The 27,075-nt window shown below is 42.8% G+C and overlaps 1 protein-coding gene across 2 annotated transcripts in view; it reads left to right on the top strand.

Moving 5' to 3' along the window:
• Positions 1 to 11,999: 11,999 nt before the first annotated feature.
• LOC142759000 (DNA (cytosine-5)-methyltransferase 3A) overlaps positions 12,000 to 27,075 on the top strand; it is a 39,146-nt gene continuing 24,070 nt past the window's right edge. The window contains exons 1-9 of one of the 2 annotated variants that reach the window (XM_075860781.1): positions 12,000 to 12,128; positions 20,809 to 21,021; positions 21,104 to 21,262; positions 21,360 to 21,467; positions 21,646 to 21,802; positions 21,965 to 22,111; positions 22,440 to 22,484; positions 22,678 to 22,757; positions 23,845 to 23,957. In XM_075860781.1, coding sequence (XP_075716896.1) covers positions 12,087 to 12,128; positions 20,809 to 21,021; positions 21,104 to 21,262; positions 21,360 to 21,467; positions 21,646 to 21,802; positions 21,965 to 22,111; positions 22,440 to 22,484; positions 22,678 to 22,757; positions 23,845 to 23,957 — 1,064 coding nt within the window. In that variant the 5' untranslated portion in view covers positions 12,000 to 12,086. The remainder of the gene's footprint in view (positions 12,129 to 20,808; positions 21,022 to 21,103; positions 21,263 to 21,359; positions 21,468 to 21,645; positions 21,803 to 21,964; positions 22,112 to 22,439; positions 22,485 to 22,677; positions 22,758 to 23,844; positions 23,958 to 27,075) is intronic. The other variant, XM_075860780.1, reaches the window with a different exon arrangement.

Genomic DNA, 27,075 nt, shown 5'->3' with positions numbered 1-27,075 from the left:
AATTAGATGACCTTTTTCCCCTTCCCCTTGCCCTTCCCCTGGTTTTTATCGCTGTCTGATGAAGAGCCGAGGGCCCTTTTGAGGGATGCTGATGTGTCCATATCCTTCCCTTCCTCCACCTCCTCACCAGCACCACTATCAACCTCACCTCCAGGCTCCGAGACAGCGCTTCTCCCTGAGGGTTCCGCATGCCCTGAGGCAAGAAGCTGGACGCCCCCCACAGACCCCCTCGTCACCTTCGCCACATCCTCGCCCCCACACTCCTCATCTGAAGAGGAGATGTCCTTGAGGGTTTGAAAGCGGTTTGAGAGAACAACAAGAGGTGAGTCGGTTGGGCTTTCCTTAGGCACCTGGACCAGGGGAGGAGAAGATTTCTTATCTCCCTTTTTTTTCTTTCTAGCACCCTGCTTGCGCTTTTCATCTAGCCACCGTCTACTGTCCTCATCCATACTTTCATATAGCGAGGAACATGAAGAAGCGGCTTCCTCCTCCCTCTCCAACCTCCTGACCTCTTCATTCAAGTCCTGTTCCCCCAGGGCCTCAGTAGCAATGACACTCGCCTCCGGAGCAGGGCCAAGGGTTACCCCAGTTGCCTGGGGCTCCCCGAGCTCCCTACTCCTTCGACGGTTCTCCAATCGCCTTAACTTGGAGGGTGACTTGCCTTTCTTCCCTGGCCCCTCAGCCCCTTCACCTCCACCAGTGCCAACCACGGCAGGAGCAACCTCTCGGCTTTCTCCCGCTGGGCCCGCCATGGCGTTGGCAAAGGAACGAGGGCAGCGACTGAATGGGTGACCTAGATCCCCACACAGGTGACACCGAATATCCCCACAGGATGTGGCAAGATGACCTATCCCCCCGCACAACGCACACTTCTGCACTCTGCAGTGGGCACTGAAGTGCGTGGGGTCACCACACCTGTGGCAGAGCTTCGGCTGCCCCTGGTAAAAGGCCAGGATTCGGTCCCTTCCTAAAAAGGCTGAGGAAGGGATGTGGGTGACAGTACTTCCTGAACGCTTTAATTTAACCATAAAGGTCCAGGCCCCTGACCAGATGCCAAATTCATCCCTGTTTTTTTTGGGGACCTCCGTTACCTCCCCGTACCTGCTGAGCCAGGTCATAATGTCCATACAAGAAAGACACTCATTGCAAGTTAGGACGGTCACCTTCTTGATTTCGCTCTGACGAGACAACGCTTGTACAGCGAAGTCTCGCCAGTCGGGCTCATTCTTCACCAGCTCATAATTTGACCAAAAGAGCTCCAGGCCCTCCGGCCGAACAAAGCTGATGTCAAATACTGGGGTGCCATAGGGATGTATCAGGGCAAAGATGTCGATCGCCCTGAAATTCATCTTCAAGAGAAGCTCAACTATTTTTGCCCTAGGTGGGCACGTATCATTGCCTCTCCAGCGAAGACGAACAACATTCCTACGAGCCCCCCCAGGCCCGGCTGTCGGAAGGGTCCACACAGTTTCCCCTTCCCTTTCTTCTCGGAAAGCAGTCAGGCCATGCCTGTCTATCCAGAAGGACAGATCAACCGCTCGGCCCTCTACCATTATTGTTCTCTCACCCTTTTTAAGGGCCTCCAGGAGGCGCCGCTGTAAAATACCGTCCCCAGAGCCTGAAGATGAGGAGGAGGCCCCAGCAGTGACACTGGCATAACTGCGAGTAGTCACCCCTGGGGGGGCAGATGGACCGGCCTCACTAGACCTCATACCCCTGGCAGTAACATTCCCACCACTCACCCCGGCCCCAGACACAAGAGAGGGACCATTATCAATATCACTCGTACCTGCACCATTCATACCCTCACCATTATCAATATCACTTGTACCTGCACCATTCATACCCTCACCATTATCAATATCACTCGTACCTGCACCATTCATACCCTCACCATTATCAATATCACTTGTACCTGCACCATTCATACCCTCACCATTATTAACAGCACTTGTACCGGCACCATTCATACCCTCACCCTCTGGACCAGCAGTAAAAAGTGTTTCTGGGCCGGATGTTATCGCCTCGGTGTCATCAGGTTTCCCCTCTATCTCATTAGCGTGACATTTCTTTACTTGAGACAATCCTTCCTTCTTAGAGCCAGCAATGCCCAGACTCGCCCTCACCCCTGGCAAAGCTGGCTCCCGGGCTGGGGATTCATGTGACGCAGCCACCAAAGGAATACTAGTGACTGCGCCACCGGACCCAATGACCGCAAGCTTGGGGGGACATTCAACCGTGCCGTCAGTCCCAGCAGCCCCCTCACGCTGCCGCCGCTCAGTAGCACCAACGGGTTCCAGGGACACTGGAATATTCGCTGCCAGCTCTGGTGTCGAGCCGCCCCCCATTACTGAGGAGGAAACCTGAGAACCAGAGCTTTGTTCTGCACCCAACGCTGGGCCACCAACATTATCTGGCGCTATTGACGCCTTAAAAACGCCACCAAAAACGCCACCGCTACTACGACAAGCAGGGACATCAGCCTCCATTATCACGCCATCATTAATCTCCCCGCTTTCCTGCACCGGACCCACTTCAAGGCCCGTGCTAGGCTGGATCACGGGGCTTGTGCAACGAGCTGCCCCTTCGGCCAGCTTGGGTAACACTGGGTGGGGAACAAACTTAAAACTGACCTGTTCCTCCACGATTTTTCCAGCCTTTCTGGATTTTAGTCGCCGCCGGGCTTTGCGCTTTGCTGCGCGCTTGGCATTAACTTTCTCCTCTGGACCCAAGTCCGCGCCAAAAGAAAAATGCTGCAGGCTCACCGGAGATTGGAGCTGCCGTATTTCCGCCATCAGCCTCCCACCTGAATTGCTGCTGCTGATGTCCTGGTCACAGGTGTCCCCCTCACCAGCTGAGCTGGAGTCCATGGGTAAAGCCACTTGCTGTGCAGGCAGCTCGCTGCACGTACTCCGCTGACCAGACGCACCCGGACACATTTCCTCCTCCTCACCCTCATCATCCGTCTGCTTTCCAGGGTCACAGACACCCTTCATTGCCCGGAACCGATCATCATTAAGGAGTTTCTCCTTGAAAGGTCCACTATTCTCCAAAATAAACGTGCGGTTTTCTTTCAGGGCATCCACCTCAGATTTGAGATCCCTGATAGTCGCCATTACTGCCAACCTCTTTGCTCCAGAAGTGGCGTGCGACCGAACCCGGGCTGCTTTCAGCTCCTCCTGGAGCTTCCGAATGGCCTTCCCGGCGTCCTCATACCCACGGAGGCACTCCGCAACACGGGAGCTAAAGGTGGTTGTTGACTCCGTGGCACGTAGTTCACCCCAATCTGCCTCCACACCATCATGCATGCTCTGCTGCACATCTCCAGGAGCGATCCTGCTGGCTGCAACACCAGGAACCTTGCGGCTTTCCTGGCTTTCTGTCCTGGTTTCAGGCGGGGGCAGGATCGGGGCCACATCGCTGTGACCCCGACTAGATCTTCTCACCCCCACAACTTCGGCCGGTTGCTGAACGCTCCCGCTACCCGCCGGCCTAGACCGGGTAACAGGAGGCTGAGAAGCACTTGGCTGGGAAGAACTTCCTCTCATCCCAAGCAGCAAACTCTCTCCCTGGAGAGGAAAGAGCCGACACCCGGAAAGAGCTTCCTCCAACACACAGACAGCACACACCCGCTCCTCCTGTCCTGTATACTGGGTGTAATTCTCAGTATCTGTATTATTCTGTATATATATATACACTGCACAGTACCACTTCTCCTGTCCTGTATACTGGGTGTAATTCTCAGTATCTGTATTATTCTGTATATATGGACACTGCACAGTACCACTTCTCCTGTCCTGTATACTGGGTGTAATTCTCAGTATCTGTATTATTCTGTATATATGGACACTGCACAGTACCACTTCTCCTGTCCTGTATACTGGGTGTAATTCTCAGTATCTGTATTATTCTGTATATATAGACACTGCACAGTACTACTTCTCCTGTCCTGTATACTGGGTGTAATTCTCAGTATCTGTATTATTCTGTATATATGGACACTGCACAGTACCGCTTCTCCTACCCTGTATACTGGGTGTAATTCTCAGTATCTGTATTATTCTGTATATATGGACACTGCACAGTACCACTTCTCCTGTCCTGTATACTGGATGTAATTCTCAGTATCTGTATTATTCTGTATATATGGACACTGCACAGTACCACTTCTCCTGCCCTGTATACTGGGTGTAATTCTCAGTATCTGTATTATTCTATATATATATATGGACACTGCACAGTACCACCTCTCCTGTCCTGTATACTGGGGGTAATTCTCAGTATCTGTATTATTCTGTATATATGGACACTGCACAGTACCGCTTCTCCTACCCTGTATACTGGGTGTAATTCTCAGTATCTGTATTATTCTGTATATATGGACACTGCACAGTACCACTTCTCCTGTCCTGTATACTGGATGTAATTCTCAGTATCTGTATTATTCTGTATATATGGACACTGCACAGTACCACTTCTCCTGTCCTGTATACTGGGTGTAATTCTCAGTATCTGTATTATTCTATATATATATATATATATGGACACTGCACAGTACCACCTCTCCTGTCCTGTATACTGGGGGTAATTCTCAGTATCTGTATTATTCTGTATATATGGACACTGCACAGTACCACTTCTCCTGTCCTGTATACTGGGTGTAATTCTCAGAATCTGTATTATTCTGTATATATATACACTGCACAGTACCACTTCTCCTGTCCTGTATACTGGGTGTAATTCTCAGTATCTGTATTATTCTGTATATATAGACACTGCACAGTACCACTTCTCCTGTCCTGTATACTGGGTGTAATTCTCAGTATCTGTATTATTCTGTATATATAGACACTGCACAGTACCACTTCTCCTGTCCTGTATACTGGGTGTAATTCTCAGTATCTGTATTATTCTGTGTATATATATATATATATATACACTGCACAGTACCACGTCTCCTGTTCTGTATACTGGGTGTAATTCTCAGTATCTGTATTATTCTGTATATATATACACTGCACAGTACCACGTCTCCTGTTCTGTATACTGGGTGTAATTCTCAGTATCTGTATTATTCTGTGTGTATATATATACACTGCACAGTACCACTTCTCCTGTCCTGTATACTGGGTGTAATTCTCAGTATCTGTATTATTCTATATATATATATATATATACACTGCACAGTACCACTTCTCCTGTCCTGTATACTGGGTGTAATTCTCAGTATCTGTATTATTCTGTATATATACACTGCACAGTACCACTTCTCCTGCCCTGTATACTGGGTGTAATTCTCAGTATCTGTATTATTCTGTATATATATACACTGCACAGTACCACGTCTCCTGTTCTGTATACTGGGTGTAATTCTCAGTATCTGTATTCTGTATATATACACTGCACAGTACCACTTCTCCTGTCCTGTATACTGGGTGTAATTCTCAGTATCTGTATTATTCTGTATATATATACACTGCACAGTACCGCTTCTCATGCCCTGTATACTGGGTGTAATTCTCAGTATCTGTATTATTCTGTATATATACACTGCACAGTACCACGTCTCCTGTTCTGTATACTGGGTGTAATTCTCAGTATCTGTATTATTCTGTATATATAGACACTGCACAGTACCGCTTCTCCTGCCCTGTATACTGGGTGTAATTCTCAGTATCTGTATTATTCTGTATATATGAACGCTGCACAGTACCGCTTCTCATGCCCTGTATACTGGGTGTAATTCTCAGTATCTGTATTATTCTGTATATATACACACTGCACAGTACCGCTTCTCCTGCCCTGTATACTGGGTGTAATTCTCAGTATCTGTATTATTCTGTATATATGAACGCTGCACAGTACCACTTCTCCTGTCCTGTATACTGGGTGTAATTCTCAGTATCTGTATTATTCTGTATATATGGACACTGCACAGTACCACTTCTCCTGTCCTGTATACTGGGTGTAATTCTCAGTATCTGTATTATTCTGTACATATGGACACTGCACAGTACCACTTCTCCTGTCCTGTATACTGGGTGTAATTCTCAGTATCTGTATTATTCTGTATATATAGATACTGCACAGTACCGCTTCTCCTGCCCTGTATACTGGGTGTAATTCTCAGTATCTGTATTATTCTGTATATATATATATAGACACACTGCACAGTACCGCTTCTCCTGCCCTGTATACTGGGTGTAATTCTCAGTGTCTGCTCTTGTTCTGTATATATTCTTTTCATGCTTCCTCTTTATGTATTGGCTTTTGTAGCAGCCTCCTGGCATTGTCTAGGTATAAGTTTATTTTGTATCCTGGTGTTGGATGTGTAGGGTCGGGTGGTCACTGGGAGGGCCGGTTAGGGGGCCTGATGATGTATATTATGTAGATCAGCGGTCTCCACCCTGTGGTTTTCCAGCTATTTCAAAATTACATCTCACAGCATAACAACCGCAGAGTGTCAGAGCATGTTGGGAGTTGTAGTTTCACAATATCTAGAGAGCTACAGGTTGGAGGCCCCTGCTATAGAACTCTCCGTAAACGATGGTACCCTAGAATTTCCTAAAGTTATGACCATAGATGAAATGTTCTTAAATGGTGACCCCCTAAAATAAATGTTCCTGTGTGGTGACCCCAAAACAATTGTTCATTTCATACTGATCCGAGTTTTTAAAATGTTCTTTAGTTGTTACCCCTAAATTAATTGTTCCTGAGCGGTTACCCTTATGTTAAATGTTCCTGTCTGGTGACCTCTAGATGTAATGTTCTTGTCTGGTGACCTCTAGATGTAATGTTCTTGTCCGGTGACCTCTAGATGTAATGTTCTTGTCTGGTGACCTCTAGATGTAATGTTCTTGTCCGGTGACCTCTAGATGTAATGTTCTTGTCTGGTGACCTCTAGATGTGGTGTTCTTGTCTGGTGACCTCTAGATGTAATGTTCTTGTCTGGTGACCCCTAGATGTAATGTTCCTGTCTGGTGACCTCTAGATGTAATGTTCTTGTCTGGTGACCCCTAGATGTAATGTTCTTGTCCGGTGACCTCTAGATGTAATGTTCTTGTCTGGTGACCTCTAGATGTGGTGTTCTTGTCTGGTGACCTCTAGATGTAATGTTCTTGTCTGGTGACCCCTAGATGTAATGTTCCTGTCTGGTGACCTCTAGACGTAATGTTCTTGTCTGGTGACCTCTAGATGTGGTGTTCTTGTCTGGTGACCTCTAGATGTAATGTTCTTGTCTGGTGACCCCTAGATGTAATGTTCCTGTCTGGTGACCTCTAGACGTAATGTTCTTGTCTGGTGACCTCTAGATGTGGTGTTCTTGTCTGGTGACCTCTAGATGTAATGTTCTTGTCTGGTGACCCCTAGATGTAATGTTCCTGTCTGGTGACCTCTAGATGTAATGTTCTTGTCTGGTGACCCCTAGATGTAATGTTCTTGTCTGGTGACCTCTCGATGTAATGTTCTTGTCTGGTGACCTCTAGATGTAATGTTCTTGTCTGGTGACCCCTAGATGTAATGTTCTTGTCCGGTGACCTCTAGATGTAATGTTCTTGTCCGGTGACCTCTAGATGTAATGTTCTTGTCTGGTGACCCCTAGATGTAATGTTCTTGTCTGGTGACCTCTCGATGTAATGTTCTTGTCTGGTGACCTCTAGATGTAATGTTCTTGTCTGGTGACCCCTAGATGTAATGTTCTTGTCCGGTGACCTCTAGATGTAATGTTCTTGTCCGGTGACCTCTAGATGTAATGTTCTTGTCTGGTGACCTCTAGATGTAATGTTCTTGTCCGGTGACCTCTAGATGTAATGTTCTTGTCTGGTGACCTCTAGATGTAATGTTCTTGTCTGGTGACCCCTAGATGTAATGTTCTTGTCTGGTGACCTCTAGATGTAATGTTCTTGTCTGGTGACCTCTAGATGTAATGTTCTTGTCTGGTGACCTCTAGATGTAATGTTCTTGTCCGGTGACCTCTAGATGTAATGTTCTTGTCTGGTGACCCCTAGATGTAATGTTCTTGTCCGGTGACCCCTAGATGTAATGTTCTTGTCCGGTGACCTCTAGATGTAATGTTCTTGTCCGGTGACCTCTAGATGTAATGTTCTTGTCCGGTGACCTCTAGATGTAATGTTCTTGTCCGGTGACCTCTAGATGTAATGTTCTTGTCTGGTGACCTCTAGATGTAATGTTCTTGTCTGGTGACCTCTAGATGTAATGTTCTTGTCCGGTGACCTCTAGATGTAATGCTCTTGTCTGGTGACCCCTAGATGTAATGTTCTTGTCTGGTAACCTCTAGGTGTAATGTTCTTGTCCGGTGACCTCTAGATGTAATGTTCTTGTCCGGTGACCTCTAGATGTAATGTTTTTGTCCGGTGACCTCTAGATGTAATGTTCTTGTCCGGTGACCTCTAGATGTAATGTTCTTGTCCGGTGACCTCTAGATGTAATGTTCTTGTCCGGTGACCTCTAGATGTAATGTTCTTGTCCGGTGACCTCTAGATGTAATGTTCTTGTCCGGTGACCTCTAGATGTAATGTTCTTGTCCGGTGACCTCTAGATGTAATGTTCTTGTCCGGTGACCTCTAGATGTAATGTTCTTGTCCGGTGACCTCTAGATGTAATGTTCTTGTCCGGTGACCTCTAGATGTAATGTTCTTGTCTGGTGACCTCTAGATGTAATGTTCTTGTCCGGTGACCTCTAGATGTAATGTTCTTGTCTGGTGACCTCTAGATGTAATGTTCTTGTCTGGTGACCTCTAGATGTAATGTTCTTGTCCGGTGACCCCTAGATGTAATGTTCTTGTCTGGTGACCTCTAGATGTAATGTTCTTGTCCGGTGACCTCTAGATGTAATGTTCTTGTCCGGTGACCTCTAGATGTAATGTTCTTGTCTGGTGACCTCTAGATGTAATGTTCTTGTCCGGTGATCTCTAGATGTAATGTTCTTGTCTGGTGACCTCTAGATGTCATGTTCTTGTCTGGTGACCTCTAGATGTCATGTTCTTGTCTGGTGACCTCTAGATGTCATGTTCTTGTCTGGTGACCTCTAGATGTAATGTTCTTGTCTGGTGACCTCTAGATGTGGTGTTCTTGTCCGGTGACCTCTAGATGTAATGTTCTTGTCTGGTGACCTCTAGATGTAATGTTCTTGTCCGGTGACCTCTAGATGTAATGTTCTTGTCTGGTGACCCCTAGATGTAATGTTCCTGTCTGGTGACCTCTAGATGTAATGTTCTTGTCTGGTGACCTCTAGATGTAATGTTCTTGTCTGGTGACCTCTAGATGTAATGTTCTTGTCTGGTGACCTCTAGATGTAATGTTCTTGTCCGGTGACCTCTAGATGTAATGTTCTTGTCTGGTGACCCCTAGATGTAATGTTCTTGTCCGGTGACCTCTAGATGTAATGTTCTTGTCCGGTGACCTCTAGATGTAATGTTCTTGTCTGGTGACCTCTAGATGTAATGTTCTTGTCTGGTGACCCCTAGATGTAATGTTCTTGTCTGGTGACCTCTAGATGTAATGTTCTTGTCCGGTGATCTCTAGATGTAATGTTCTTGTCTGGTGACCTCTAGATGTCATGTTCTTGTCCGGTGACCTCTAGATGTCATGTTCTTGTCCGGTGACCCCTAGATGTAATGTTCTTGTCCGGTGACCTCTAGATGTAATGTTCTTGTCTGGTGACCTCTAGATGTAATGTTCTTGTCTGGTGACCTCTAGATGTAATGTTCTTGTCCGGTGACCTCTAGATGTAATGTTCTTGTCCGGTGACCTCTAGATGTAATGTTCTTGTCTGGTGACCTCTAGATGTAATGTTCTTGTCTGGTGACCTCTAGATGTAATGTTCTTGTCCGGTGACCCCTAGATGTAATGTTCTTGTCCGGTGACCTCTAGATGTAATGTTCTTGTCCGGTGACCTCTAGATGTAATGTTCTTGTCCGGTGACCTCTAGATGTAATGTTCTTGTCCGGTGACCTCTAGATGTAATGTTCTTGTCTGGTGACCTCTAGATGTAATGTTCTTGTCCGGTGACCTCTAGATGTAATGTTCTTGTCTGGTGACCTCTAGATGTAATGTTCTTGTCTGGTGACCTCTAGATGTAATGTTCTTGTCCGGTGACCCCTAGATGTAATGTTCTTGTCCGGTGACCTCTAGATGTAATGTTCTTGTCCGGTGACCCCTAGATGTAATGTTCTTGTCCGGTGACCTCTAGATGTAATGTTCTTGTCCGGTGACCCCTAGATGTAATGTTCTTGTCCGGTGACCTCTAGATGTAATGTTCTTGTCTGGTGACCTCTAGATGTAATGTTCTTGTCCGGTGACCTCTAGATGTAATGTTCTTGTCTGGTGACCTCTAGATGTAATGTTCTTGTCTGGTGACCTCTAGATGTAATGTTCTTGTCTGGTGACCCCTAGATGTAATGTTCTTGTCCGGTGACCTCTAGATGTAATGTTCTTGTCTGGTGACCTCTAGATGTAATGTTCTTGTCTGGTGACCTCTAGATGTAATGTTCTTGTCCGGTGACCCCTAGATGTAATGTTCTTGTCCGGTGACCTCTAGATGTAATGTTCTTGTCTGGTGACCTCTAGATGTAATGTTCTTGTCCGGTGACCTCTAGATGTAATGTTCTTGTCTGGTGACCTCTAGATGTAATGTTCTTGTCCGGTGACCTCTAGATGTAATGTTCTTGTCCGGTGACCCCTAGATGTAATGTTCTTGTCCGGTGACCCCTAGATGTAATGTTCTTGTCTGGTGACCTCTAGATGTAATGTTCTTGTCCGGTGACCTCTATATGTAATGTTCTTGTCTGGTGACCTCTAGATGTAATGTTCTTATCTGGTGACCTCTAGATGTAATGTTCTTGTCTGGTGACCTCTAGATGTAATGTTCTTGTCCGGTGACCTCTAGATGTAATGTTCTTGTCTGGTGACCTCTAGATGTAATGTTCTTGTCCGGTGACCCCTAGATGTAATGTTCTTGTCTGGTGACCTCTAGATGTAATGTTCTTGTCTGGTGACCTCTAGATGTAATGTTCTTGTCCGGTGACCTCTATATGTAATGTTCTTGTCTGGTGACCTCTAGATGTAATGTTCTTGTCTGGTGACCTCTAGATGTAATGTTCTTATCTGGTGACCTCTAGATGTAATGTTCTTGTCTGGTGACCTCTAGATGTAATGTTCTTGTCTGGTGACCTCTAGATGTAATGTTCTTGTCCGGTGACCTCTAGATGTAATGTTCTTGTCTGGTGACCTCTAGATGTAATGTTCTTGTCTGGTGACCTCTAGATGTAATGTTCTTGTCTGGTGACCTCTAGATGTAATGTTCTTGTCCGGTGACCTCTGTAGGTGGAATGACCCCGTCTGTTGATACCGTAGACGCCGCCGTCTTCTGTACAGGGTTTCCTGCTTGGCCCCTGTTTCCGCAGAGACGGTTGGGTGTAGTAGTGAATTATGGGTTGTGGTCAGTGATGGTGGGATCGTTAGTGGAGACGCAGGAAGCGAGGAGCTGTATCCTGGAGATTACGCTGCAGAAACCCCATAAATCACACAGAGGGCAGAGGACTACAGCACCCAGCGGAACTGACCGTCCAGTAACTGTAGCTGTGGGGCGCTCCCCCTCCAGATACTATATATATATATATATATATACTCACATACATGAATATCCATTAATCTGCCATCTGATAAACCGGCGCCGGTTTTCCGTAATCCGAAGAGATTTATTCCGGGACTGTCTGATAACTCACATCATCTGATAATCCGGCACTTTACTGTATAACTCCCAGGTAGGAGGTGAGGGGGACTTGTAGCTGTGAAGGTGGATGATGAGAGTTGTCCTTGTGGGAATGACTTTGCATTATATTCTATTATTTTATTTATCATCAAGCACCTGTGGGGAACTACAACTCCCAGCATCTCTCCCTGGGCTGGAGCAGGGTGTGTAATGACAGGAGTGGGGTCCCCCAGGCCTCATGTCAGGGGCTGCCTGTGATTGGCTGGAAGTTTCCTGGGGGGAGGGGGAGCTCGCTTCTTTTCCTAGAAGCAGCAGAGACCTCTGGAGGCGGCACAGGAGCCTGGCACTGAGGACCATGGGCAGGCACAGGAGGAGCAGGGCACTGGGCACGGCAGAGGTGCAGTATACGATGTCCTGCTGCTATCACCCAGGCATTCCAGTCAGGGTGGGGCGACTGGACTGGACTGTGGGTGGGGGTCATGTTACAGGTGGGAAGAGGGAAAGGTGGTGCACATACATGTGTGGCCCCTTGTGTGCAGCCAGGGGCCCCTTATCAGGGTCCCAGAGCCCCAGCACTCAGTGACTAACGGCAGGGATCAGTGGCCAGTGGTTTGCTGCGCACGTGTACTCCCTGCACTACCTGAGAGCAGCCACCAGGGGGAGCACGTGGCCAGTCCTCTGCAGTCGCATGTGTGTGCTCCCTGCAATATCTGAGAGCAGCCACGAGGGGGAGCGTGTGTGCGTGTGCGTGTGCGTGTGCGTGTGCGTGTGCGTGTGCGTGTGCGTGTGCGTGTGCGTGTGCGTGTGCGTGTGCGTGTGTGTGTGCGTGTGTGTGTGTGTGTGTGTGTGTGTGTGTGCGCGCGCGCCCCCTGCACTACGTGAGAGTAGCCACCAGGGGGAGCACGTGGCCAGTCCTCTGCAGTCGCATGTGTGTGTGCTCCCTGCACTACGTGAGAGTAGCCACTAGGGGGAGCACGTGGTCAGTCCTCTGCAGTCGCATGTGTGTGTGCTCCCTGCACTACCTGAGAGCAGCCACCAGGGGGAGCACGTGGCCAGTCCTCTGCAGTCGCATGTGTGTGTGCTCCCTGCACTACCTGAGAGTAGCCACTAGGGGGAGCACGTGGTCAGTCCTCTGCAGTCGCATGTGTGTGTGCTCCCTGCACTACGTGAGAGTAGCCACTAGGGGGAGAACGTAGCCAGTCTCGTGAAGCCTCATGTGTGTTCTCCCTGCACTACCTAAGAGCAGCCACGAGAGGGGGCGCATGTTCCTCCACACAGCACAGTTCGTTATTGCACAGATATAATCATCCACATCTCTCCCTATATACTAACAGGCTGCGAGATACTGGGAGGAGGAGTGATATCTACATAGATCTCTTCACACCTTCCAAATATATTATACTGTACATAATATAGTTTACATAGTAGAATATACCGGTTATTATATAGTAGGATATACTGGTTATTATATAGTAGGATATACTGGTTATTATATAGTAGAATATACTGGTTATTATATAGTAGAATATACTGGTTATTATATAGTAGGATATACCGGTTATTATATAGTAGGATATACTGGTTATTATATAGTAGGATATACTGGTTATTATATAGTAGAATATACTGGTTATTATATAGTAGAATATACTGGTTATTATATAGTAGGATATACTGGTTATTATATAGTAGGATATACTGGTTATTATATAGTAGAATATACTGGTTATTATATAGTAGGATATACTGGTTATTATATAGTAGGATATACTGGTTATTATATAGTAGGATATACTGGTTATTATATAGTAGGATATACTGGTTATTATATAGTAGGATATACTGGTTATTATATAGTAGGATATACTGGTTATTATATAGTAGGATATACTGGTTATTATATAGTAGGATATACTGGTTATTATATAGTAGGATATACTGGTTATTATATAGTAGGATATACTGGTTATTATATAGTAGGATATACCGGTTATTATATAGAAGGATATACCGGTTATTATATAGTAGGATGTACTGGTTATTATATAGTAGAATATACTGGTTATTATATAGTAGGATATACCGGTTATTATATAGTAGGATATACTGGTTATTATATAGTAGGATATACTGGTTATTATATAGTAGGATATACTGGTTATTATATAGTAGGATATACCGGTTATTATATAGTAGGATATACTGGTTATTATATAGTAGGATGTACCGGTTATTATATAGTAGGATGTACCGGTTATTATATAGTAGTATATACTGGTTATTATATAGTAGAATATACTGGTTATTATATAGTAGAATATACTGGTTATTATATAGTAGGATGTACTGGTTATTATATAGTAGGATGTACCGGTTATTATATAGTAGGATATACTGGTTATTATATAGTAGGATATACCGGTTATTATATAGTAGGATATACCGGTTATTATATAGTAGGATATACCGGTTATTATATAGTAGGATATACCGGTTATTATATAGTAGGATATACTGGTTATTATATAGTAGGATATACTGGTTATTATATAGTAGAATGTACTGGTTATTATATAGTAGGATGTACTGGTTATTATATAGTAGAATGTGCTGGTTATTATATAGTAGGATATACTGGTTATTATATAGTAGGATATACTGGTTATTATATAGTAGGATATACTGGTTATTATATAGAAGGATATACCGGTTATTATATAGAAGGATATACCGGTTATTATATAGTAGAATATACTGGTTATATAGTAGGATGTACTGGTTATTATATAGTAGGATGTACTGGTTATTATATAGTAGGATATACTGGTTATTATATAGTAGGATGTACTGGTTATTATATAGTAGGATATACTGGTTATTATATAGTAGGATATACTGGTTATTATATAGTAGGATATACTGGTTATTATATAGTAGGATATACTGGTTATTATATAGTAGGATGTACCGGTTATTATATAGTAGTATATACTGGTTATTATATAGTAGAATGTACTGGTTATTATATAGTAGGATATACCGGTTATTATATAGTAGGATATACCGGTTATTATATAGTAGGATATACTGGTTATTATATAGTAGGATGTACTGGTTATTATATAGTAGAATGTGCTGGTTATTATATAGTAGGATATACTGGTTATTATATAGTAGGATATACTGGTTATTATATAGTAGAATATACTGGTTATTATATAGTAGGATATACCGGTTATTATATAGTAGAATATACTGGTTATTATATAGTAGGATATACCGGTTATTATATAGTAGGATATACCGGTTATTATATAGTAGGATATACTGGTTATTATATAGTAGGATATACCGGTTATTATATAGTAGGATATACTGGTTATTATATAGTAGGATATACCGGTTATTATATAGTAGGATATACCGGTTATTATATAGTAGGATATACTGGTTATTATATAGTAGGATATACTGGTTATTATATAGTAGAATGTACCGGTTATTATATAGTAGGATATACTGGTTATTAGGATATACTGGTTATTATATAGTAGGATATACCGGTTATTATATAGTAGGATATACCGGTTATTATATAGTAGGATATACTGGTTATTATATAGTAGGATATACTGGTTATTATATAGTAGGATATACTGGTTATTATATAGTAGGATATACCGGTTATTATATAGTAGGATATACCGGTTATTATATAGTAGGATATACTGGTTATTATATAGTAGAATGTACCGGTTATTATATAGTAGGATATACTGGTTATTATATAGTAGAATGTACTGGTTATTATATAGTAGGATATACTGGTTATTATATAGTAGGATATACCGGTTATTATATAGTAGGATATACTGGTTATTATATAGTAGAATATACTGGTTATTATATAGTAGAATGTACTGGTTATTATATAGTAGAATGTACCGGTTATTATATAGTAGAATATACCGGTTATTATATAGTAGGATATACCGGTTATTATATAGTAGGATATACTGGTTATTATATAGTAGAATGTACCGGTTATTATATAGTAGGATATACTGGTTATTATATAGTAGAATGTACTGGTTATTATATAGTAGGATATACTGGTTATTATATAGTAGGATATACCGGTTATTATATAGTAGAATATACTGGTTATTATATAGTAGAATATACTGGTTATTATATAGTAGGATATACTGGTTATTATATAGTAGGATGTACCGGTTATTATATAGTAGTATATACTGGTTATTATATAGTAGAATATACTGGTTATTATATAGTAGAATATACTGGTTATTATATAGTAGGATATACTGGTTATTATATAGTAGGATATACTGGTTATTATATAGTAGGATATACTGGTTATTATATAGTAGGATATACTGGTTATTATATAGTAGGATATACTGGTTATTATATAGTAGGATATACTGGTTATTATATAGTAGGATATACCGGTTATTATATAGAAGGATATACCGGTTATTATATAGTAGGATATACCGGTTATTATATAGTAGGATATACTGGTTATTATATAGTAGAATATACTGGTTATTATATAGTAGAATATACTGGTTATTATATAGTAGGATATACCGGTTATTATATAGTAGGATATACCGGTTATTATATAGTAGGATATACCGGTTATTATATAGTAGGATATACCGGTTATTATATAGTAGGATATACCGGTTATTATATTGTAGGATATACTGGTTATTATATAGTAGAATGTGCTGGTTATTATATAGTAGAATATACTGGTTATTATATAGTAGGATATACTGGTTATTATATAGTAGAATATACTGGTTATTATATAGTAGAATGTACCGGTTATTATATAGTAGGATATACCGGTTATTATATAGTAGAATATACCGGTTATTATATAGTAGGATATACCGGTTATTATATAGTAGGATATACTGGTTATTATATAGTAGAATATACTGGTTATTATATAGTAGGATGTACCGGTTATTATATAGAAGGATATACCGGTTATTATATAGTAGGATATACCGGTTATTATATAGTAGGATATACCGGTTATTATATAGTAGGATATACCGGTTATTATATAGTAGAATGTACCGGTTATTATATAGTAGAATATACCGGTTATTATATAGTAGGATATACCGGTTATTATATAGTAGGATATACCGGTTATTATATAGTAGGATATACCGGTTATTATATAGTAGAATATACTGGTTATTATATAGTAGAATGTACTGGTTATTATATAGTAGGATATACTGGTTATTATATAGTAGAATATACTGGTTATTATATAGTAGAATATACTGGTTATTATATAGTAGGATATACTGGTTATTATATAGTAGAATATACTGGTTATTATATAGTAGGATATACCGGTTATTATATAGTAGGATATACTGGTTATTATATAGTAGGATATACTGGTTATTATATAGTAGGATGTACTGGTTATTATATAGTAGGATATACTGGTTATTATATAGTAGGATATACTGGTTATTATATAGTAGGATATACTGGTTATTATATAGTAGAATGTACTGGTTATTATATAGTAGGATATACTGGTTATTATATAGTAGGATATACTGGTTATTATATAGTAGGATATACTGGTTATTATATAGTAGAATATACTGGTTATTATATAGTAGGATGTACCGGTTATTATATAGTAGGATGTACCGGTTATTATATAGTAGGATATACTGGTTATTATATAGTAGGATATACTGGTTATTATATAGTAGAATGTACTGGTTATTATATAGTAGGATGTACTGGTTATTATATAGTAGGATATACTGGTTATTATATAGTAGGATATACTGGTTATTATATAGTAGGATATACTGGTTATTATATAGTAGGATATACTGGTTATTATATAGTAGGATATACTGGTTATTATATAGTAGGATATACTGGTTATTATATAGTAGAATATACTGGTTATTATATAGTAGGATATACTGGTTATTATATAGTAGAATATACTGGTTATTATATAGTAGAATATACTGGTTATTATATAGTAGAATGTACCGGTTATTATATAGTAGAATGTACCGGTTATTATATAGTAGAATATACCGGTTATTATATAGTAGGATATACTGGTTATTATATAGTAGGATATACTGGTTATTATATAGTAGGATGTACCGGTTATTATATAGTAGAATATACTGGTTATTATATAGTAGGATATACCGGTTATTATATAGTAGAATGTACCGGTTATTATATAGTAGAATGTACTGGTTATTATATAGTAGGATATACCGGTTATTATATAGTAGGATATACTGGTTATTATATAGTAGAATATACTGGTTATTATATAGTAGAATGTACTGGTTATTATATAGTAGAATGTACCGGTTATTATATAGTAGAATATACTGGTTATTATATAGTAGAATATACTGGTTATTATATAGTAGGATATACTGGTTATTATATAGTAGGATATACTGGTTATTATATAGTAGAATATACTGGTTATTATATAGTAGGATATACTGGTTATTATATAGTAGAATATACCGGTTATTATATAGTAGGATATACTGGTTATTATATAGTAGGATATACTGGTTATTATATAGTAGGATGTACCGGTTATTATATAGTAGGATATACCGGTTATTATATAGTAGGATATACTGGTTATTATATAGTAGGATATACCGGTTATTATATAGTAGAATATACTGGTTATTATATAGTAGGATGTACTGGTTATTATATAGTAGGATATACCGGTTATTATATAGAAGGATATACCGGTTATTATATAGTAGGATATACTGGTTATTATATAGTAGGATATACCGGTTATTATATAGTAGGATATACTGGTTATTATATAGTAGGATATACTGGTTATTATATAGTAGGATATACTGGTTATTATATAGTAGGATGTACCGGTTATTATATAGTAGAATATACTGGTTATTATATAGAAGGATATACCGGTTATTATATAGTAGGATGTACCGGTTATTATATAGTAGAATATACTGGTTATTATATAGTAGGATATACCGGTTATTATATAGTAGAATATACTGGTTATTATATAGTAGGATGTACTGGTTATTATATAGTAGGATATACCGGTTATTATATAGAAGGATATACTGGTTATTATATAGTAGGATATACTGGTTATTATATAGTAGGATATACTGGTTATTATATAGTAGGATATACCGGTTATTATATAGTAGGATATACCGGTTATTATATAGTAGGATATACTGGTTATTATATAGTAGGATATACTGGTTATTATATAGTAGGATATACTGGTTATTATATAGTAGGATGTACCGGTTATTATATAGTAGGATATACTGGTTATTATATAGTAGGATATACCGGTTATTATATAGTAGGATATACTGGTTATTATATAGTAGGATATACTGGTTATTATATAGTAGGATATACTGGTTATTATATAGTAGGATGTACCGGTTATTATATAGTAGAATATACTGGTTATTATATAGAAGGATATACCGGTTATTATATAGTAGAATATACTGGTTATTATATAGTAGGATATACTGGTTATTATATAGTAGGATATACTGGTTATTATATAGTAGAATATACTGGTTATTATATAGTAGGATATACTGGTTATTATATAGTAGAATATACTGGTTATTATATAGTAGGATGTACCGGTTATTATATAGTAGGATATACTGGTTATTATATAGTAGGATATACTGGTTATTATATAGTAGAATGTACTGGTTATTATATAGTAGGATGTACTGGTTATTATATAGTAGGATATACTGGTTATTATATAGTAGGATATACCGGTTATTATATAGTAGGATATACCGGTTATTATATAGTAGGATATACCGGTTATTATATAGTAGGATATACTGGTTATTATATAGTAGGATATACCGGTTATTATATAGTAGGATATACCGGTTATTATATAGTAGGATATACCGGTTATTATATAGTAGGATGTACCGGTTATTATATAGTAGAATATACTGGTTATTATATAGTAGGATGTACTGGTTATTATATAGTAGGATATACTGGTTATTATATAGTAGGATATACTGGTTATTATATAGTAGGATATACTGGTTATTATATAGTAGAATATACTGGTTATTATATAGTAGGATATACTGGTTATTATATAGTAGGATATACTGGTTATTATATAGTAGAATATACCGGTTATTATATAGTAGGATATACCGGTTATTATATAGTAGAATATACTGGTTATTATATAGTAGAATATACCGGTTATTATATAGTAGGATATACTGGTTATTATATAGTAGGATATACCGGTTATTATATAGTAGGATATACTGGTTATTATATAGTAGGATATACCGGTTATTATATAGTAGGATATACCGGTTATTATATAGTAGAATATACTGGTTATTATATAGTAGAATATACCGGTTATTATATAGTAGGATGTACCGGTTATTATATAGTAGAATATACTGGTTATTATATAGTAGGATGTACCGGTTATTATATAGTAGGATATACCGGTTATTATATAGTAGGATATACTGGTTATTATATAGTAGAATATACCGGTTATTATATAGTAGGATATACGGGTTATTATATAGTAGGATATACTGGTTATTATATAGTAGAATATACCGGTTATTATATAGTAGAATATACTGGTTATTATATAGTAGAATATACCGGTTATTATATAGTAGAATATACTGGTTATTATATAGTAGAATATACCGGTTATTATATAGTAGCACAGCAGATTGGGCGCGTCACAGATGTTCGTTGTGTGTTTCCGCTGCACTATGACCCCAACATTAGATTTTGTATGTCGGCCTCTTGCTGTATACTGGACAGGGACGGGGGACGGGGGTAATCTGTTATAATATAACACTGCTGTTCTCTGATGACCGCCCGTGTCCTGCTCTCTGATGCCACCACCGTTCTCCACCGCCGTCTCCTCCTTTGCTCACCCCACTTTCTGGTTTTCTCCGTAGGCTGAAAAAAAGCAGCAGCTGGTCGCTGTGATAAACGCCATGGAAGAGACGGTGTCCAGTAATCCCCAGAAAGAAGAGGAGAACACCCCGCCGGCCTCCCAGCAGCCCACAGACCCGGCCTCCCCCACCGTAGCCGCCACTCCTGAGCCCTTGGTGGCCGATGCCGTGGAAAAGAGCACCTCCAAATCAGCTGATGATGAGGCGGAGTATGAGGTGAGGGGATGATGGGAGTAGTTACTCCCTCCTGTCTGTACTTCTTACCGGAGATAAGACCCTGCTGTTCTATCCCACATAGGATGGGCGAGGATTTGGCATCGGGGAGCTGGTCTGGGGAAAGCTTCGAGGCTTCTCATGGTGGCCTGGACGCATCGTGTCGTGGTGGATGACCGGACGGAGCCGAGCCGCTGAGGGAACACGTTGGGTCATGTGGTTTGGAGATGGCAAGTTTTCAGTGGTGAGTCTCTTGACGAGCTTGTCTAGGCCCCTCCTGGTCATGTGACGTGTGGGTGATTATTATAATGTATCCTATAATGTTATAATCTCTTTGTCAGGTTTGTGTGGAGAAGCTGATGCCTCTCAGTTCCTTTGCAAACGCCTTCCACCAGGCAACGTACAGCAAACAACCCATGTACCGCAAAGCCATATATGAAGTCCTACAGGTGAGGAGACCATGACCCTGCCGGTGCCCCCCACGCCTTCTGGGCAGTCTCCCTCTCTCTCTCTCTCTCTCTCTCTCTCACTTCCTGGCAGCCATATTGCTTCCCATGGAGCTTATATTGTTGTCACACGGCCAAGCCTACAAGTCTCTTACACACTCCATTTTAATCCGTCCTGCAGGTGGCCAGCACCCGATCCGGGAAGGTGTTCCCATCATGCCCTGAGAATGACGAGAACGAAACCTCCAAAGCTATAGACGTTCAGAACAAGCAGATGATCGAGTGGGCGTTGGGCGGCTTCCAGCCATTAGGACCCAAAGGACTGGAGCCCCCTGAAGGTGAGGGAACGTTGGAAGGAGATGGCGGGGTTAAGAAATAAGCTGCATAGGAATGAGCACATCAGGCAGAATGTGACGATGAGGGTACTGCCCCCTAGTGTTCATCACCATCATCTGCACTGTAAGACACCCTTATTAAAGGGAAATTACCTCTCTTTCCAGATGAACGCAACCCGTACAAAGAGGTCTACACAGAAATTTGGGTAGAGCCGGAAGCTGCCGCTTATGCCCCTCCCCCTCCCGCAAAGAAACCCCGAAAAAGCACAGAGAAGCCCAAGGTCAAAGAAATTATCGATGAGCGAACTCGAGGTGAGTCTGAGGCGCCGCTCCACCATGTGATGGTGACACGGAAGAAGAGAAACCTGGAAATAATTCTGCTGGCTTCCTGTTGGCTCTCAGGCTGCAGGATCTCACACCGCTGCCCTCTGCTGGTACAAAATCTGTACAGGGCATGCTCTACTGTGGTGCATCATGGGAGATTTACTGTTCATACTGTATAGCATTCTAATGTAAAACATATATATCTCCCACAATGCAGTGCGGTGAATTATAGGAGCTGAGCGGGCTGGTGACTGTACGGAGGCTCTGATGGGTCATTTCTCCTGATAATCTTCCCTCTTGCTTTGTGTCCCCACAGAGCGGTTGGTCTTTGAAGTCCGTCAGAAGACGCGTAACATCGAGGGTGAGTGCAGAGAAACGGACGGGGCGCGGGCCGTGCCGGGGTCGTCTTATTACCTGGTCATGTGACGTCATCGGCCGGCCCCCGGCTCTGTGTATAGTTGACACTGTAGCGGTCCGGACATTATACGTTTTATTACCTCCGGGCGTACCTTGGGGTTGGATGTAGATGATTCTGTGTTTCTGTTTATTTCCAGATCTCTGCATCTCTTGCGGCAGTCTGAACGTTACTCTGGAACACCCCTTATTTATTGGGGGAATGTGCCAAAACTGCAAGGTAAAGTCCAAAATAGGGGAAACACGGGGAGGAAAAGATGAGCAGAGGAGAAGCTCTGATAGGTGAAGGAAACTGTCAGTAAGAACAGCACAGTGTATTGGAGAGAAGCTCAGATAGGTGAAGGAAACTGTCAGTAAGAACAGCACAGTGTATTGGAGAGAAGCTCAGATAGGTGAAGGAAACTGTCAGTAAGAACAGCACAGTGTATTGGAGAGAAGCTCAGATAGGTGAAGGAAACTGTCAGTAAGAACAGCACAGTGTATTGGAGAGAAGCTCAGATAGGTGAAGGAAACTGTCAGTAAGAACAGCACAGCGTATTGGAGAGAAGCTCAGATAGGTGAAGGAAACTGTCAGTAAGAACAGCACAGTGTATTGGAGAGAAACTCTGATAGGTGAAGGAAACTCAGAAAGAACAGTGCTCAGTGTATTGGAGAGAAGATTCTTGGATAGTTAAAGGAAACTGTCAGTAAGAAAAGAGCACAGTGTATTGGAGAGAAGCTGGGATAGGTGAAGGAAACCGTCAGAAAGAACAGCACAGTGTATTGGAGAGGAGATGTTTGGATTGGTAAAGGAAACGGTCAGTAGGAACAGTCTATGGGAGAGAAACTCCGATAGATGAAGGAACATGTCAGTAGGAACAGCGCTCAGTGTATGAGAGAGGAAAGGCTCCAATGTGCGAAGGAAACTGTCAGTAATGACAGAGCTTCACCTAAGAGAGGAGAAGCTTCGATGTGTGAAGGAAATATAAAAAATGTAGCCTGGTATATGGGAGAGGAGAAGCTCAAGGCAATGTGTAGAGGGAGGGGAGACACTGAAGATCTTTGGGAAACATGATGGGGAAGTTGTTATTAAAGATATGGAGAGAAGAAGCTCCATGTGGTGGAAACAGTCAGTAAGGACAGAGCTCAGCATATGGTGAGAGGTAAGGGCTCAGATGTGTGAGGGAAGCTTTCTTTAAGGCCAGAACTCCATGCACAGGGAATAGAGATGCAGATGTGTGAGGGAAACTGTCAGTAAGTAGAGAGACCGGTTTGTGAGAAGAGGGACGTGTGTGGCGGGAGCTGAGAGATACTTTTCTGTTTTTCAGAACTGCTTTTTAGAGTGCGCATACCAGTACGATGATGACGGATACCAGTCCTACTGTACCATCTGCTGTGGAGGACGAGAGGTGCTCATGTGCGGCAACAACAATTGCTGCAGGTCAGAGTCCTACGTTCTCATATATGACATGTTCTGTGGTGACCGGCTGGATGTCTATTCATCAGGAGAACCTTCCATTTAGATCATTCCTTCTGTGTATTTCTGTTCGCAACATGGGAACATGCTTGGTGCCTAGTCCTGGTGGGAACATGCTTGGTGCCTAGTCTTGGTGGGAACGTCCTTTGTGCCTAGTCCTGGTGGGAACACGTTTGGTGTCTAGTCCTGGTGGGAACACGTTTGGTGTCTAGTCCTGGTGGGAACACGTTTGGTGTCTAGTCCTGGTGGGAACACGTTTGGTGTCTAGTCCTGGTGGGAACATTCTTGGTGCCTAGTCTTGGTGGGAACATGCTTGGTGTCTAGTCCTGGTGGCAACTTGCTTGGTGCCTAGTCCTGGTGGGAACATCCTTGGTGCCTAGTCCTGGTGGGAACATCCTTGGTGCCTAGTCCTGGTGGGAACATCCTTGGTGCCTAGTCCTGGTGGGAACATCCTTGGTGCCTAGTCCTGGTGGGAACATCCTTGGTGCCTAGTCCTGGTGGGAACATGCTTAGTGTCTAGTCCTGGTGGGAACATCCTTGGTGCCTAGTCCTGGTGGGAACATCCTTGGTGCCTAGTCCTGGTGGGAACATCCTTGGTGCCTAGTCCTGGTGGGAACATCCTTGGTGCCTAGTCCTGGTGGGAACATCCTTGGTGCCTAGTCCTGGTGGGAACATCCTTGGTGCCTAGTCCTGGTGGGAACATGCTTAGTGTCTAGTCCTGGTGGAGGGAACATGTTTGTTGCCTTCTCCTGGCGGGAACATGCTTTGTGTCTAGTCCTGGTGGGAACATGCTTGGTGTCTAGTCCTGGTGGGAACACGCTTGGTGCCTAGTCCTGGTGGGAACACATTTGGTGTCTAGTCCTGGTGGCAACTTGCTTGGTGCCTAGTCCTGGTGGGAACATCCTTGGTGCCTAGTCCTGGTGGGAACATCCTTGGTGTCTAGTCCTGGTGGGAACACATTTGGTATCTAGTCCTGGTGGGAACACGTTTAGTGTCTAGTCCTGGTGGGAACTTGCTTTGTGCCTAGCCCTGGTGGGAACACCCTTAGTGCATAGTCCTGGTGGGAGCATCTTTGGTACCTAGTCCTGGTGGAAACATCCTTGGTGTCTAGTCCTGGTGGGAACACGTTTGGTGTCTAGTCCTGGTGGGAACATTCTTGGTGCCTAGTCTTGGTGGGAACATGCTTGGTGTCTAGTCCTGGTGGCAACTTGCTTGGTGCCTAGTCCTGGTGGGAACATCCTTGGTGCCTAGTCCTGGTGGGAACATCCTTGGTGCCTAGTCCTGGTGGGAACATCCTTGGTGCCTAGTCCTGGTGGGAACATCCTTGGTGCCTAGTCCTGGTGGGAACATCCTTGGTGCCTAGTCCTGGTGGGAACATCCTTGGTGCCTAGTCCTGGTGGGAACATCCTTGGTGCTTAGTCCTGGTGGGAACATCCTTGGTGCTTAGTCCTGGTGGGAACATCCTTGGTGCCTAGTCCTGGTGGGAACATCCTTGGTGCCTAGTCCTGGTGGGAACATCCTTGGTGCCTAGTCCTGGTGGGAACATCCTTGGTGCCTAGTCCTGGTGGGAACATCCTTGGTGCCTAGTCCTGGTGGGAACATCCTTGGTGCCTAGTCCTGGTGGGAACATGCTTAGTGTCTAGTCCTGGTGGAGGGAACATGTTTGTTGCCTTCTCCTGGCGGGAACATGCTTTGTGCCTAGTCCTGGTGGGAACATGCTTGGTGCCTAGTCTTGGTGGGAACGTCCTTTGTGCCTAGTCCTGGTGGGAACACGTTTGGTGTCTAGTCCTGGTGGGAACACATTTGGTGTCTAGTCCTGGTGGGAACATTCTTGGTGCCTAGTCTTGGTGGGAACATGCTTGGTGTCTAGTCCTGGTGGCAACTTGCTTGGTGCCTAGTCCTGGTGGGAACATCCTTGGTGCCTAGTCCTGGTGGGAACATCCTTGGTGCCTAGTCCTGGTGGGAACATCCTTCGTGCCTAGTCCTGGTGGGAACATCCTTGGTGCCTAGTCTTGGTGGGAACATGCTTGGTGTCTAGTCCTGGTGGCAACTTGCTTGGTGCCTAGTCCTGGTGGGAACATCCTTGGTGCCTAGTCCTGGTGGGAACATCCTTGGTGTCTAGTCCTGGTGGGAACACGTTTAGTGTCTAGTCCTGGTGGGAACTTGCTTTGTGCCTAGTCCTGGTGGGAACACCCTTGGTGCATAGTCCTGGTGGGAGCATCTTTGGTACCTAGTCCTGGTGGAAACATCCTTGGTGTCTAGTGCTTGTGGGAAATACGTTTGGTGTCTAGTCCTGGTGGCAACTTGCTTGGTTCCTAGTCCTGGTGGGAACGTCATTTGTGCCTAGTCCTGGTGGGAACACGTTTGGTGTTTAGTCCTGGTGGCAACTTGCTTGGTGCCTAGTCTTGGTGGGAACATCCTTGGTGCCTAGTCCTGGTGGGAACATCCTTGGTGCCTAGTCCTGGTGGGAACATCCTTGGTGCCTAGTCCTGGTGGGAACATCCTTGGTGCCTAGTCCTGGTGGGAACATCCTTGGTGCCTAGTCCTGGTGGGAACATCCTTGGTGCATAGTCCTGGTGGGAAAATGTTTGGTGCCTAGTCATGGTGGGAACATCCTTGGTACCTAGTCCTGGTGGGAACATGCTTGGTGTCTAGTCCTGGCGGGAACATGCTTGGTACCCAGTCCTGGTGGGAACACGCTTGGTGCCCATTCCTGGTGGGAACACGCTTGGTGCCTAGTCCTGGTGGGAACAAGCTTGGTGCCTAGTCCTGGTGGGAACACGCTTGGTGCCTAGTCCTGGTGGGAACACGCTTGGTGCCTAGTCCTGGTGGGAACACGCTTGGTGCCTAGTCCTGGTGGGAACACGCTTGGTGCCTAGTCCTTGTGGGAACACACATGGTGCCTAGTCCTGGTGGGAACACGCATGGTGCCTAGTCCTGGTGGGAACACGCTTGGCGTCTAGTCCTGGTGGGAATATGTTTGGTGTCTAGTCCTGGTGGGAAAATTGTTGGTGTAAAGTCTTCCTGAGAAGGTGCTATATGTCTAGTCGTGGGAATATGCTAGGTGTCCAGTCTTCCTGGG

The sequence above is a fragment of the Rhinoderma darwinii genome, chromosome 4, assembly GCF_050947455.1.
Source record: "Rhinoderma darwinii isolate aRhiDar2 chromosome 4, aRhiDar2.hap1, whole genome shotgun sequence".
In the NCBI taxonomy this organism is placed as follows: Eukaryota; Metazoa; Chordata; class Amphibia; order Anura; family Rhinodermatidae; genus Rhinoderma; species Rhinoderma darwinii.
Note: the sequence above shows the minus strand (reverse complement) of the source record. Positions and strands in the feature narration are given on the sequence as shown.